This window comes from Hyperolius riggenbachi, chromosome 3, assembly GCF_040937935.1.
Source record: "Hyperolius riggenbachi isolate aHypRig1 chromosome 3, aHypRig1.pri, whole genome shotgun sequence".
NCBI classification, from domain to species: Eukaryota; Metazoa; Chordata; class Amphibia; order Anura; family Hyperoliidae; genus Hyperolius; species Hyperolius riggenbachi.
In genome coordinates this window covers 148,581,811-148,596,848 of record NC_090648.1, presented here as the reverse complement: position 1 = coordinate 148,596,848, position 15,038 = coordinate 148,581,811, and the positions used below count along the sequence as shown (strand labels likewise).

The 15,038-nt window shown below is 44.2% G+C and overlaps 1 protein-coding gene across 1 annotated transcript in view; it reads right to left on the bottom strand.

The window, feature by feature from the left end:
• ADAMTS17 (ADAM metallopeptidase with thrombospondin type 1 motif 17) overlaps positions 1-14,801 on the bottom strand; it is a 349,550-nt gene extending 334,749 nt beyond the window's left edge. Inside the window, exons 1-2 of the mRNA XM_068273566.1 lie at positions 14,756-14,801; positions 13,537-13,901 (exon numbers count right to left, since the gene is read on the bottom strand). Of these exons, the coding sequence (XP_068129667.1) occupies positions 13,537-13,901; positions 14,756-14,801 (411 nt within the window). The remainder of the gene's footprint in view (positions 1-13,536; positions 13,902-14,755) is intronic.
• Positions 14,802-15,038: the final 237 nt, after the last annotated feature.

Here is a 15,038-nt window from a genome sequence, read left to right as displayed (position 1 = left end):
GATGAGTGATGTAGCGGTGACCTTCCTTGACCTAAGAATCATGGTCAAGAATAATATTTTGTGTTGCGAGGGATACAGGAAGCCAACGGCAACGAATTCCCTTCTGCATGCTAAAAGCTTCCATCCCCAACATGTTGTTAAGGCCATTCCATATGGCCAGTACTTGAGATTGCGGAGAAATAATGCTGATGATAAACCATTTGAAATGCAGGCGGCTGATTTAACTAAACGTCTGTCCAATAGAGGGTATGACGCCACATTGTTGGAGGGGGCGTATCATAGGGCTAAGGGTCAGTCCAGACAGAGCCTCCTGGCACCAAAGCAGAAGTCTAGATCGTTGCAGGACCGGATAACCTTTACTTTTGACTATACACCCATGGCTAATTTAATTAGGAAAGCCATTTTCACAAATTGGCCCCTAATAGAGAGAGATGACACTTTGAGGCAGGTTTTGGGCGGCCCCCCGAGGGTGGCATTTAGGAGGGCTCCCACGCTTGGAGATATGCTCACAAATAGTGAGTTTATCTCCCCTAGGAAAGGAAACTGGCTAGACAGGAGCATGCCAAAGGGAAACCACCGATGCGGGCATTGCAAGTTCTGTCCCCGTATAATCCCCCAGAAGTGCATACAGGTGGGAAAGGAACACCTAGTGGTTAACACCCTAATCACCTGCCAAACTAAATATGTCGTATATGTCCTCTTCTGCCCCTGTGAACGTTTCTATATAGGGCAAACCACCCGTCCCTTAAAGGAACGAGTGGGAGAACATGTGGGATCAGTGAAGAGTGGGAAAGGGTGTGCCCGCTTTATTGCTCATATGAGAGATGAACATGAAGGAAACGTGAAGGGTCTGAAATTTGCAGGTCTAGAAAGGATAGACAAGGAGAGGAGAGGTGGAGATAGAGAAAGGAAGTTGTTGAGAAGGGAAACCTGGTTAATTCTACAGACTGAAGCCCTGGGCCCCTTAGGCCTCAATGACAAGGTCGAACTTTCCAGTATGCTAGATCCATGATTCATGAAGGTAGCAAGATGAGAAGTTGTAGTTATTCGAACAGGGAAGTATGCTCTTCAAGAATTTTTCACTAGGTGTACATGATGGACCGCCTTCAGGCAGGAATGTCCTGCAGGAAAATTATTTGTATCTATACGAAGGAGTATACAAATATGTGGGAATCTAGAGGCATATGACGAATATAGCTGGAGGTTGCCCTTATAGGTGATGAAGCCCCTCTATTGCCCCCCCTTTTCCCCTTCCCTTCCCTATTCCCCCCTTCCTTTTTCCCCCCCTCCCCCATTTCCCTCCCCTTCCCCAATCTCTCCTTCCCTTTTCCCTTTTCTTTTCTTTTTTCTTTCCCCCCCCCTTGTTTTCCCCTTTTCCCCCTCCCCCTTCCTCTTGTCCCCTTCCCTCCCTTGTTCTCGTTATGGGTTTAATTAGGGATTAGTTAATGATAAAGCAACCATGTAACAAGTCATAAATATATGGTATGAATATGTAATGTCCTTGCTCCTTAGTCCCAGTATCCAATTTTAATGTTGAAACACCTTTTTACACTAACACGGTTTCTTCACTTAATTGTATTCCCCCGGTGGATGAGCTAGTGATGTCTGATTGACGGATGTTTAAATGATTTGCCTATGACGGATGGGCGGTCATGGAGATGCCCGGCGTGTGTCCAGTTATGCTCCATTAAGTGCAGCGTACCCTGCTGGTAAATTTTGAAACGGCATGTGGTCCCTGCAACACCATGGTAAGATGTATCCGGGTGTGGGGGATGGACCAAGTTGTTTGCGCTCCACTTGATGCGTGTCTATGCGATCTATGGCTCGCATGACACGCCCCCCGTCGACTCAGTGTTCAGACGCGTTTATTATGACGTACGTCGATGCGGAAGGTTAGATTACACAAGTTGGCATCTGCCGGCCACCGTACATACTATGGGACGTCACGGGCTCTTCCATTGGAGGAATTCTTGGGCTCCAATCAGCGCCGGCGACGTGACGCCACAGGGGAGGCGGAACCTCCCGTATGTAAACTGTGGCCAAACGGCGCCGGCGCATAGTGGAGCGCAGCGTGACCAAGCGTCCAGGAGGACGCGAAACGACCGTCGCTAGGCCCATCTCACTCCCACACTCCCACCTCCATTACTGACGGACAACCTACGGAAGTACAGATAAGTCTGTTATAATGAATAAGACATGATACATGCAACACAGACGAATTTTGTTATGCACAATACTGTAACTGCACTGGCTTTTGCTCATACGCAATAAATGCACAAGTTTGGACGGATGATGCACGCTCTCTGCTCTTTAATTTACGTAAATCTGTAGTTGCCTGTACACATAATCTAGTATTACACTGGTTTAATGGCCATTTTACCATCCTGTCATGACTTCTCATTTAATCCACATAAATATTGCGTCCCAAAAAGCACACATCAAACCTGCCTTGTTGCAGTGATGTTATCCTGCAGTTGGCAGCAAAGTAATTACTAAGCATTCTTTAAAAACCTGTACAGCACTCCGTACAGGAAGAAAGTCACCAGAGCCTGGAGCTCAGGAGAGGCTTCCCTTCACCATACAACTGCTGCCAAGAACAACATAAGGATTTTACAGGAAAAATAAAACCTTTGAAGCACACAGACGACCTACAGCAGAGATTTATCAGGGGTGCCTGTGATAATTCTGCTCAGCTGACCTGGTAACAGGGTGCGGAGGAACTGCAGAGGTGAACTTGGGAGGGATCTGCAATTGTAGCTGTCTAGGAAATGATCAGCAGCACAGTATCTTACAGATCGTGACCTAGCAGAACCAAAATAATTCATTCCAGTATGAGGTGCGGCAAAAAACAAAGACCCTCTACAGCGCTTCTCTCCTTCATAACACAAAATGACATTTACACAGCGCCTTCCAATGGCTCAACAAAGACATGACAAACACACAATGCATCATGACATCAGCTGTACTTCTGCTGGATGTTATGCACCATATATTACTATGAATGGTGTGGAAGGTGCCATACTGGGCATCCAGATTAGATTAAGAACAGATTTAGCATACTGATGGTGTACAGCAGTGGTCCTTAAACTAAGGCCCGCGGGCCGAATGTGCCCCCCTGAGGCTTTTTCACCGGCCCTCCACTCACAACATGTATTACTTATAGATGCGGTCCACTGCATCTTAAAATATCAGTGGCTTACATATAGAATAGCAGTGCTGGCACCACCAATCCACAGGGAAGCCAGCGAGTAGTCATTTGCTGGCTTCCAATCCAATTCTGCATCAGATGACACTGCTGTCTAATTGGACGACAGGTTGCTCACTGAGTATGCTTCACTGTCTTGCGCTAAGAGTTTTTTCCTATCTGCGCATGCTGTGTTGGGGGCATAATATCTGCTTTGGTTAAAGGAGTCATCAAGCAAGTAATGCTATCCAGGGTATTTCTTACCCGGGGCTTCCTCCGGGCCCCTGGCAGCTGCTAAGTCCCTTGCCACAGCTCCGCCACTGGCTCCCGGTCTCTGGCGGTGCCTCGCCAGGTGTCCTCTACTGCGCCTGCGCAAGCGCCGCTGTCAGTCCCCTCCACGTGGTCTGGAACGTACTGCGCAGGCGCAGAACTACACCCCGGGCCACGTGTAGGTGATTGAAATCAGAGCCCGCGCAGCAGAGGACAACCTGGTGAGGACCGGGGGCCAGCGGCTGACAGTGGAGGTGCGGCGAGGGCCACAGCGGATGCCATGGGCAGGACAAAGCCTCAGGCAAGTAGTACTCTGGGTAGCATTAATTGATTGATAACTCCTTTAAATGGGATACAAAAGGGCTGCACGTGTTAACAGGTAATAGTTTACACTACCTTGGTTCGATGTAATGTTTTCTACATCATATTATATATACTCTGGCCTCCCATTAGTTTGAAGTATGTTGACCTGGCCCTTGACCGAAATAGTTTGGGGACCCCTGGCGTAAGGCTAGGTTTACAAGGGGTCGTAGCGTTCCCTGTAAAAGCAGGTATGTAAGGGAACGCAGCACACGTTATGCTTGCGTTACGTTGCATACAGTTAATGAAAAATATGCTTTACTGTTAACATGAGCATTTTGTGTTGGGATGCCACACACTGTTAGACTGCACTGGCCGCACTGTGAATGTTGCATTGTTTTTTCATTGCAGCGCAGAAAATCGCATTGCAATACGGTCGTTATACCGCACCGCTACATCCCAATGTGAACCTAGCCTAAGTCTTGTACACACGTCTAATCTATGTCAGGTAACCATTAACATTTGCACCTTTTTCCATGTGTCTGTGTGTTTTTGTGCACATTTGTGTGTTTTTCCCTGCTATCTATTACATGAAAACCTCTGATTTCCAAAATATGTAACAGAAGAACAAGTGGACATATAATGGCCTTGTGGAGGCAGAGGAGATGATCCGTATTATTATTTAGTATTTATATAGCGTCAACATCTTCTGCAGCGCTGTCCAAAGTATATGGTCTTGTCACTTAACTGTCCCTCAGAGGGGCTCACAATCCAATCCCTACCATAGTCTTATGTCTATGTATGTATCATATAGTGTATGTAACGTAGTCTAGGGCCAATTTAGGGGGAAGCCAATCAACTTATCCGTATGTTTTTGAGAGTTGAGAGGAAACCGAAGTACCCGGAGGAAACCCACGCAGACACGGGGAGAACATACAAACTCCTTGCAGCTGCTTCCCTGGCTGAGATTCGAACCAGGGACCAAGTGCTGCTAGGCGAGAGTGCTAACCACTATGCCACTGTGCCATCACAGTATACTAGTCTGTACAGACTATCGATACAATACAATACAATGACATTTGTAAAGCTCTTTTCTCTTATAGGGCTCAAAGCGCAAAGACATGCCTCAGATCAATACAGGGTTGCAGGCTGGACTGTGCTAAAGACGAAGTAGTCAGGTGTTCATAAATGCCAGACTAAACAGGTGGATTTTCAGTTTGGACTTAAATACTTCCAGGGATGGAGATGTCCTGATTGGGTGTGGCAGGGAGTTCCAAAGTGTAGGGACAGCATGATATTACAAAAGGCTCTGTCTCCAAAGGTTTTGAGGTGGACTCTGGGGGTGACCAAGGTGTTACAACCTTTTGATCTAAGATTGTGGGGGGTGTGATGTAGTTGCAACAAGTCCTTCAGGTATCCAGGGCCCAGATTGTGCAAGGATTTGAATGTCAGTAAGCCAATCTTAAACAGAATTCTCCATTTTATCGGTAGCCAGTGGAGTGAGCTCAGGGTTGGTGTTATGTGGCAATGGCGGGGTTGGCTCGTTAACAGCCTTGCGGCGGCATTCTGTACTAATTGCAGGCGGCGTAAGTCTTTCTTATGCAGGCCTGTGTAGAGGACGTTGCAGTAGTCTAACCTTGATGTGACGAAGGCATGAACTAGGGTTGGAAGATCCTCTGAAGGAATTAGGTGTTTAATCCTTGCAATATTCCTTAGGTGAAAGAAGGAATGTTTCACAACAGCTGAGATTTGATTCCTGAAGCTTCTAAATCCCCTGCCAATGCACAGCAATGGGGAATTCTGATGTGATGTGCGAAAAAATGCAGCAGGTAGCATCCTTTAGACCAGGGGTCAGGAACCTTTTTGGCTGAGAGAGCCATACATGCCACATTTTTTAAAATGTATTTCCGTGAGAGCCATATAATATGTTTGCAATGGTGATGTGTATACAGTTCATCCACCGGGCAGACACGTCTTCAGCTTCTCTTGAGTTTAAGCAACATCAGCAATTTCCTTGAGAGCCAGACAGGAAAATACCGACTAACAGCTTGTACAATTAGCTAGCTGACTTGGGGGTTGATTCACTTTGTGGGACGCAATCCCCGCACTTTGCCCCAAAAGTGACAGGCACCCTATTGGGCCAATCAAAGTGCAGGGATCTCGTCCTACAAAGTCATTGGACCTGACAGGGTCCAGAGTGGGACATATAGAGCAGCTGTTCGTTTTGGGGGGAGCGTGAGTAAGTTAGAAGGTGCACGCTATAGCAGTAGTTATTTTACTGGTGCTGCCACAGTAAGCTGTGCTGCTTGAGCAGTGTAGCTTAGTGAATCAACCCCTACTGATTTGTCTGTGAGCCATCAAAAGAGCCACATCTGGCTCCCGAGGTATAGGATCCCTATCCTTGCTTTAGACCCTGTCTGCACTGTCCGCAATCCTCTCAATTTTCCTGCATGAGAATTCATATGCGAAACTGCAGACTATTCAAATCAATAGGCTGCTTCACATTCACGTGCAGGGAAAAAGATGCTTCAGATAATAGGCTTGCCGTCCGACCCGCATGCTGTGATTCGGACGGGATGCTGCAATTTTTTCGCAGCACGCATCCAAGTCCCTATAGCAGTATATGGCACAGCTACAGCGATTCTGCTGCAGCTTAGCAGAAACACGGGTGTTGTGTCCAATTCAGAAATGGACACGGCACCCCAGTGGAAACCGGCCCTAAGTGGAATGCACTTTTGTGCATAGCAGCCTATAGTGGAAATGCATCTTCTCTGGGCTCCAATCAGACCACAATGGACGCTACACTGTTTGCTCCTGCTGGCTTTTGGAGGTCTGGCTCAAGAGGGAACCCAGCCTTAGGCCTGGAACCCACTTACTGCATTTTTCCAAACGCTGGCCAAAATGCTGTCTCATTCACTTGAATGAGAATCCCGAGAAAAACGGTTTGTGGAGATTTTGCCACGTTTCTCATTCAATCGCTGCACAAAACGCTGACCAAAATACTGCAAGGGGGTCCCAGGCCTTTGTGTCACAGACCTCACTTCATAGGTTCCACGTCCTTTATTTATTTGTTCTTTAACTTAAAGGTTGTTTTAAAATTAAAAGATATATTTTGAAAATATATCTGAGGATAGTAAACGTTTGGTATCTGATAAAATCTATGGTCCGTTAGTCCTTGTCCTCAAGTATCACCAGCAGTACATGTCTTTTTGGAAATCCACAAAGGTAGTTGATCTGCACTGCTCTCTGGGAGATATCTGAATATTTTGCAATGCTGGTTTACATTTGAACATTTTAGCCCATATGCAATTACATTTTTCACCTAGGTGATATTTACATAACTTGTCACACTTTTTTGGACTGAGCAACTACCAAAAACGAAATGCTTTTGGAAAGATACGCAAAGAGCACACTTCTCCTACGCTAGACTGGCTCCAACTGATGGAAGAGCGGGAAGCCGGTTCTCGTAGCTGCGGGCAGCGGAGGACGGCGATGTGGGAGAGATCCGTGCATATGGGGCTGAAGGAAGCCCCAGGTATGTATAAAATCTTTTCTTTATTTCATCTCTGGTTCTCTTTAAGTATCTAAGGCCCGGTTCACATTAGCGTTTTTCTGTGGAGCCGGCCGTAAGGATCAGGCCATCAGGATCAGGAGAAACTGTCAGTTTTTACAGCCAGTGTGCTGTAAAGTGTCAGTTTTCTATTTGTTACTATGTAGCTGCAAAACCTTCCGTGTCTGTTCCGCTGAGCAAAACGGTCCGAAAAATTGGGTCCTGCAGCATTTTTTCATCCGGACCATGGAACCGGCCATACGATTCCGTTGTCAAACGCTAATGTGAACCGGCCCTTAGACACAAAGGGCCACATGCAATTCACTTTTTCTCCTGAGTGTTCTCCTAGGAGATAATTTTTCATCTTCAATTTAGAATAACTATTCAGGACTTTGCAATGAAAAAAGTTCCAAAAAGTAGGCGTTAAAGTAAGGTCACAATTATTTTGAATATTTTTTGTTTAATGGTGGATTGAAAGGCATTTTACTGACAAGTTTAAATATATCACCTATGAGAAAACTCAGGAGAAAAAGTGAACTGCATATAGAGAGCACCTATTTCAACTTACAGACTGAAGGGACAAGGAGTAGATGCAAGAAGTAAGGGCCCTTTCACATATATGTGTTGTGCTACTGCATTCAACTCAACACCTACATGTCTTTGTTATGGATCCATTGCAGGTCCACTTCTTTCTCCCACCACCATCCAGTTCATCTCATAGGAGTATGCGGCATTGGTAGGCATCAGGAAACTCATAAAACGACAGATAATTTACAGGGATCATTTAAATCTACACCATGTAGGTACATACTTACATAGTTCCAAGTCATAAAAATACCTGCCGTGCTGTCAAAAGCGCAGAAACTGAACAGAAAAGAGAAGAGACTTCTAAGAACTAAGAATCCCGCTCCCTTCTAAGTAAAATTCAGGATTACTGACTTTGGCAGAGCTTTCTACTCTGGGAATTTGCAGGAGAGAACAGGGAGGAGGCTGCACATGATTGGCACCGAGAGGTGCTGATGAAATAAGGACTGGCAGTTTAGCAAAAGTTTGTAGAGAAGTAACCCAAATAAATCCATAAATAGCCATGGTTTTAAGGTAAAGAGAAACTTTAGCGAAAATGGGAAAAAATAAATCAATACATTGCAAAGTGAGAAGTTAACAAATAAAAGAGAGATCAGGGAATTATGGATATTCACCATGTAATTTGTTCATATTGTTTGATCCACAATCAGCCTGCACATAATCATCTTTACTACTGGCAGACAAGAAAAAAAAATAGACAGCATGAATAGCCATTATCTATAACCACAACCTCTAACAATGTGCTAAGCTAGAAGGATGTTTTTTTTTTATAGATATACGTATGCATAGAGGGAGATACTGGTTGCTTGGCAGTAGGAAACAGACGTTATTTCCCACAATGCAACGAGGCTCCCACAGTGTGATGACAGAACCTAGGTCCTGACATAATACTGTAGGAGAAGTTTCACCACAATATCAGCTATACAGATGTGTCTGATGATCTGTTCCAGAAAAGGTAAAGATTTCTCATGGGAAATGGGGTATCAGCAACTGATTAGGTGGATGACGTTTAATCCTTGGTTACAGTTTCTCCTCAAACAAATGGCAAACTCTGTTTTACTATAATTTTACGATATACAGTACTATGTAACACTACGCAAGTGCCTAGAGCCATACAGATGTTCCTATTTCACAGTGATCTTTAATTGGAAAAAGCTTATCAACTGAAGTCATCCTTATCTGCGACCCAAAAATATTAAGGAATGGAGAGACAGCTAGGAATGTAGCTTCAGAGCCATTTGCCAATTTGTACTGACATCTGTCATAGGAGGAATGCAATCCCTTCCCAACATAAACATTATCATATGACTGTAACATACTTGTAGGTGTCAAGCCGAATTAAATAATGAATGTGTCTTCTAGATATTCCGTAGTACTGAGGAGAAATGGCCGATACATAAAACATATGTTCCTTCCTTCATTCTGCTTTAGGTATTATGCTTTTCGCCCTTAAAGAGGAACTTCAGCCTAAACAAACATACTGTCATTAAGTTACATTAGTTATGTTAATTAAAATAGATAGGTAATATAATCTCTTACCCACACTGTTTTAAAAGAACAGGCAAATGTTTGATTTCATGATGGCAGCCATCTTTTTGGTTGTAATGAGGTGACAGGGAGCGTGATACACAGTTCCAACTGTCCTGTGTCCTGATCACCCCTCCCAGTTGCTAAGCAGCGTGAATAACAACATGGCAAATCCCATCATGCTCTGCACAGCATCAGGGAAAAAAGCCCGGGCTTTTTTTTGTTGATGGGTGGAGCTTAGATAAAAATACAGCAAAAAATTATGCTTTGGTAAGAAAAACAAAGTTCTGATGCTGTGAAACTGTTAAAGAAATACCAAGCATTTTCAGTTTTGCTGAGTAGATTTTTAGTCCGGAGGTTCACTTTAAGTTGCCATCTCCTGTTACACCATCTACTTTTTATGCTGTTTTCCTTCAATGAATAAATGTGTTGTCTCCCATGCCTTCACTGTCTCTGGCACCTGTGTGAATGGAATTCCAAGGATTTCCAATTAAGGGAAGCTTTGCATTGACTGTTAGCTGTAGGCTACAATATGTTTGCCAAGGAGGTAAACTAGACATACAACTTGGCTACCGATATTCACAAGCACACATGTACTTATACAGTATTTGCATTAATATTTCCTATTCATTCCATATGCACAGATATGGTTTTCAGTAGACATCTTCAGGAAAATATGACACAAAGAATGCATAGCTGAAAACATTTTGTGGCGTCTCACTAGAACACCTGTCAGGCCTGAGACACAGTGTGAGTGCTTTCTGAGTGTTTCTGAGTGTTTTTCTGACCATCGGCGCTGTCTGAGCATTATAAAAAAAAAAGGCTCCCATTTACAGCGATTAAAAATCGCTGTAAAATTGCAGCAATTGTGATTTTTTTCCCCAAATTACAATGATTTTACTACAATTTTAAGTCAGTGTGAGCGTGTCCCCGACCTTTATGAACTTGCACTGGCTGCTATATTATGAAAAAAATAAGATACAAGTAGTGGTTCGCACTCTTGCCTTGCAGCGCTGGGTCCCTGGTTCGAATCCCAGCCAGGACTTTATCTGCACAGAGTTTGTATGTTCTCCCGTGTCTGTGTGGGCATCCTCCATGCACTTCAGTTTCCTCTCAGATCCCAAAAACATACATATAAGGTTTGGTTCACATTAGCTTTTGCCAACGGAACCAGCTGTACAGTTCCATTGTCCATTCCACTGAACGGACAAAATAATGCAGCAGGACTCAATTTTCGGGACCGTTTCGCTCAGTGGAACTGAAACTGAAGGCTTTGCAGCTACATAGGAACAAATAGAAAACTGACAGTTTTTACCTGATCCTGATAGATCCTGATCCGTACGGCCGGCTCCGCAAAAAAACGCAGATGTGAACTGGGCCTAAGTTAATTGGCCCTAGACTACAACATATACCCTTCACAATATTGGCATCTGACTATGGTATGACTATGGTACAAATCAGATTGTCTGAGGGACAGTTAAGTGAGAAGACAATATACTCTGTACAGCACTGCAGAAGATGTCGACGCCATATAAATACTAAATACCGTATATACTCGCATACAAGCCGAATTTTTGACCCCCAAAAAGGGGGCCAAAAGTTGGGGGGTCTGCTTGTATGCGAGTCATGTTGGTCCGCGGATCCCCCCCCTCCACGGCCGCTGCTATTACCTGCCCGCATCTTCTATTCCCCTCTCCGTGCTTGTAAACATTCACAGCAGCGCGCCCGACGCTGCTACTGTGACGAGGCAGGAAAGAGCGCGGCTTCCTGTTACTATGGGAACCGCTCTTTCCTGGCTCGCCGCTCGTCACAGTAGCAGCGTCGGGCGCGCTGCTGTGAATGTTTACAAGCACGGAGAGGGGAATAGAAGATGTAGGCAGTTAATAGCAGCGGCCGTGGGGGGAGCGGGGGACCCGCGGACCAGCTAGCTATACTGAGCGCTATACTGAGCACTATACTAGCTAAACTGGGGCACATTACTAGCTATACTGAGCACTATACTAGCTATACTGAGCACTATACTAGCTAAACTGGGGCACTTTACTAGCTATACTGAGCACTATACTAGCTATACTGGGGCACATTACTAGCTATACTGAGCACTATACTAGCTATACTGAGCACTATACTAGCTAAACTAGGGCACTTTACTAGCTATACTGAGCACTATACTAGCTATACTGAGCACTATACTAGCTAAACTGGGGCACTTTACTAGCTATACTGAGCACTATACTAGCTATACTGAGCACTATACTAGCTATACTGAGCACTATACTAGCTATACTGGGCACTATACTAGCTATACTGGGCACTATACTAGCTATACTGGGGCACTACCTGCCTATACTGGGCACTTTACTAGCTATACTGGGACACACTAGGGGAATAAGGCGGCCAGCATTTCCTACCCCGGGCTTATATGAGGGTCAATCATTTTCCCTGTTTTTTCAGGTAAAAGTTGGGGGGTCGGCTTATATGCGGGTCGGCTTATATGCGAGTATATACGGAAATAGTAATAAAGAAATAAAGGGAGCATGTCTGATGGCCACATGAACCAGGCAGTGGCAGTGTCTTGCACTCTCAGTTATGTGCCTACCATGCAATCACACACACACACACACACACACACACACACACACACACACACACACACACACACACACACACACACACACACACACACACACACACACACACACACACACACACACACACACACACACACACACACACACACACACACACACACACACACACACACACACACACACACACACACACACACACACACTCAACATTAGTGGACACCAAAAGGGATAAAAACCTGACCTCTTTTCCTTTCCCTTACATATACACATTAATGATCTGCACTCTGGCATAAAATACAAGTAGAAAACTCAAAACCCCTTATTGACTAGATAGCTATGCTACCAGTTTTGATCAAAAATTAATATGATCTTTCAATAGGCAGTCATGTGACACAGGGGAGGATCAAATTACAATTTGAGATTAGACACAAATGAGGTGGGATTAGACAGGCTAAACTCTCTGAATACATATCGGGTGCCTTTCTCTCTTCTGTTTTACTTCTGTCCTGTGCAAGCATTCGAGTCCACTTTAAATACCTGAACTATATCAATAGACTCTGAACTAGATCTATACACTATGAACTATGGCTTCCTAGCTCCTGCGGTGTGTCCAGTCCTGGCAAAATTTGCTGGCGAAAAAGAATACCTTCAGAGAGTAATGTCTGCTGGTCAGTAAAGGATGCTATTTTGCAATGTAGTGAACAGGGTTTTGCCTCTGTCAGCTCTGTATGCTTTTTATTCTGTAGATACTGTAACCACCACTGGGTGTATGTGTAACTCCAAGGATAAGCATCATATACTTTGTGACCCACTGCACTAACAGACGTACCCATTTATTATCCAGCTTCACATTTTGAAACAGAGCCTACAACAAGGTGCAGACTGTTGTCATCTGTGATATCTCCACCATATTCTTGACCATTTTATAACTGCAAGACCATGTTAGGCGACTAGTCTTACTATAGCTGTGACAACACCACACTATTTCTTGTCATGTACACTATCTCCAGTCAGGACTTCTCAAGAGCCGTCCCCACTCTATGGAACTCCCTTCCACTTCCCCTCAGACCTGCACCTCTCTTCAACACCTTCAAGCAAGCTCTCAAAACACATTTCTTTAAAATGGCCTAACACACTCCCTCAGCTGAACACATTTTCCACAGCCCTACCTTATGTGTCCCTCAACCACCCTTTAGATTTTAAGCCTTTGCAGGGTCTCTAAGCACCCCCCCCCCCTTGTTTTTCCTTCATGATCTTACAACTCAGCTATGACACCCTTCCCATGGACTAACTTGGACCTGAATTACTGGGTCTCTATAGATTCACATGATCATGCATCTTATCCCTGTTTGCATGTATAACCTCGTGCTATGTTGTATAACTGTTTGCTACCTCTCTGTCTTTCACCCCTTGTGTACATTGTATGTATCCCTATTTATTGTCCAGCGTTGCCTAATATGTTGGCACTTTATAAATACAATGAATAATAATAATGTACATTGTGTAAAGCAAGAAAAAAAAATACACACCAGTCCTGCACATGTGCTGAGTGATGCAAAAGAGTTGTTCTGGTTCAGAACTTCTCCAGTATAGAAACAAAGCTCATCCACGGGGATTTGGATATTGACTTTTTCCCCAAGCTCCGTCTCCTTCTCCACCATGAATCCTGCAGCCAAAAATGTAAGGTCCTTCTGCAGATGCAAATGTAGGTTCTGGCCAAAGGCTGGCAGATGGATGTACATATTGTCCGGGTGCCTTCCTGGGTGTGTCGGAATGGAACGTGGCCTTCGGATGTTAGAGAAGACTGAATCATGTCTTTGCAGTGGCAGAGGCACTTCTCCAGACCATATTAACTGCGGGATCACAACTTTGGCTTCTGGGTCAGAGCATTCAGCTGCAAAACAAAATGTAAAATTCAGATGAAGGTGATGTCAGTGACTGCAATGTCTTCCAGCTAGTAACACCATAGCTAGCATTAGTGTATAAGCATCACAATATGTTTGTATGAGGTTGACAGCTAATTGTGTGCACTGGGCTTATTGGCACTGTTGTTACATCGACTTTTTTTTCTACTTTCCTGAGCTGAAGAAAAGTAAATTGTCAAATATGGGAATGCATTTACTGAGCCATATGAGGAACACAGCTGTAGACACGGGGAAGGTTCACCAGAAGCTAACAGTAGCCAGACTGTCACTCTACTGATTTCTTCCACCCGTTTCGAACCGTCTAAGTATATAATCACATGAAGCAGTGGAATTTACTGTTCACAATCTGAGCTACATTCTAAAATGTCAGAAAGCAGAACTGCTCTTACTGTCCGTAATAAAGGAAGATACTACCTCTTTTTTACTCGCCTAGCGCAGAATACGATATTGGTGGAGTCTTCAAGGTTATGCTAGATAAACAAATTACACTTTTGACACACACAAAAAATAAAAAAATAAAAAAAAAGAAGATTGGTAAACAATTTGGGACTATAATAACAACCCAAACGAGTCACTTCTGAAGGAATTAACATCTTCCTAGTTTTATTTTAGAAGGCAGGCCAAAATTTAAATTAGAACTTTGACTTTGGACAAACCGTGATCCCTAGTACACAAACCCCTACACACCCACGTTTTTCAAACTAATGTAAAATTAAAACATCCCTGGAAAATGCCTTACTGTTCAAGCTGATGTGACAAATCACATGCTGAAGCATGGCAATTACTTAATGGAAATGTAAAGTGAAAATTTTCCCCCAGTTACCTAGGGCTTCTTCTAGTTCCCTGTAGTTGTTCTGGTCCCTTGCCATCATTCCCCTCTCATCCCTTCATCAGCTGTAGCCCTTGGAAACGAACACTGGTAATCCAGCGCAGGAAACTTGGGACCAGCTGGCGCCACCATAGGCCGTAATAGGAATTACGGCTATAGCAGCGCACAGTTAGTAACTTCAGCGCTGTCAGAAGACGGAGCTGAAGTTACTTTTTAAACACTGTAATTCAGCTTTCAGCAATTGCTGGAAGCCTAAGTATTTCATTCCCCACTGTCC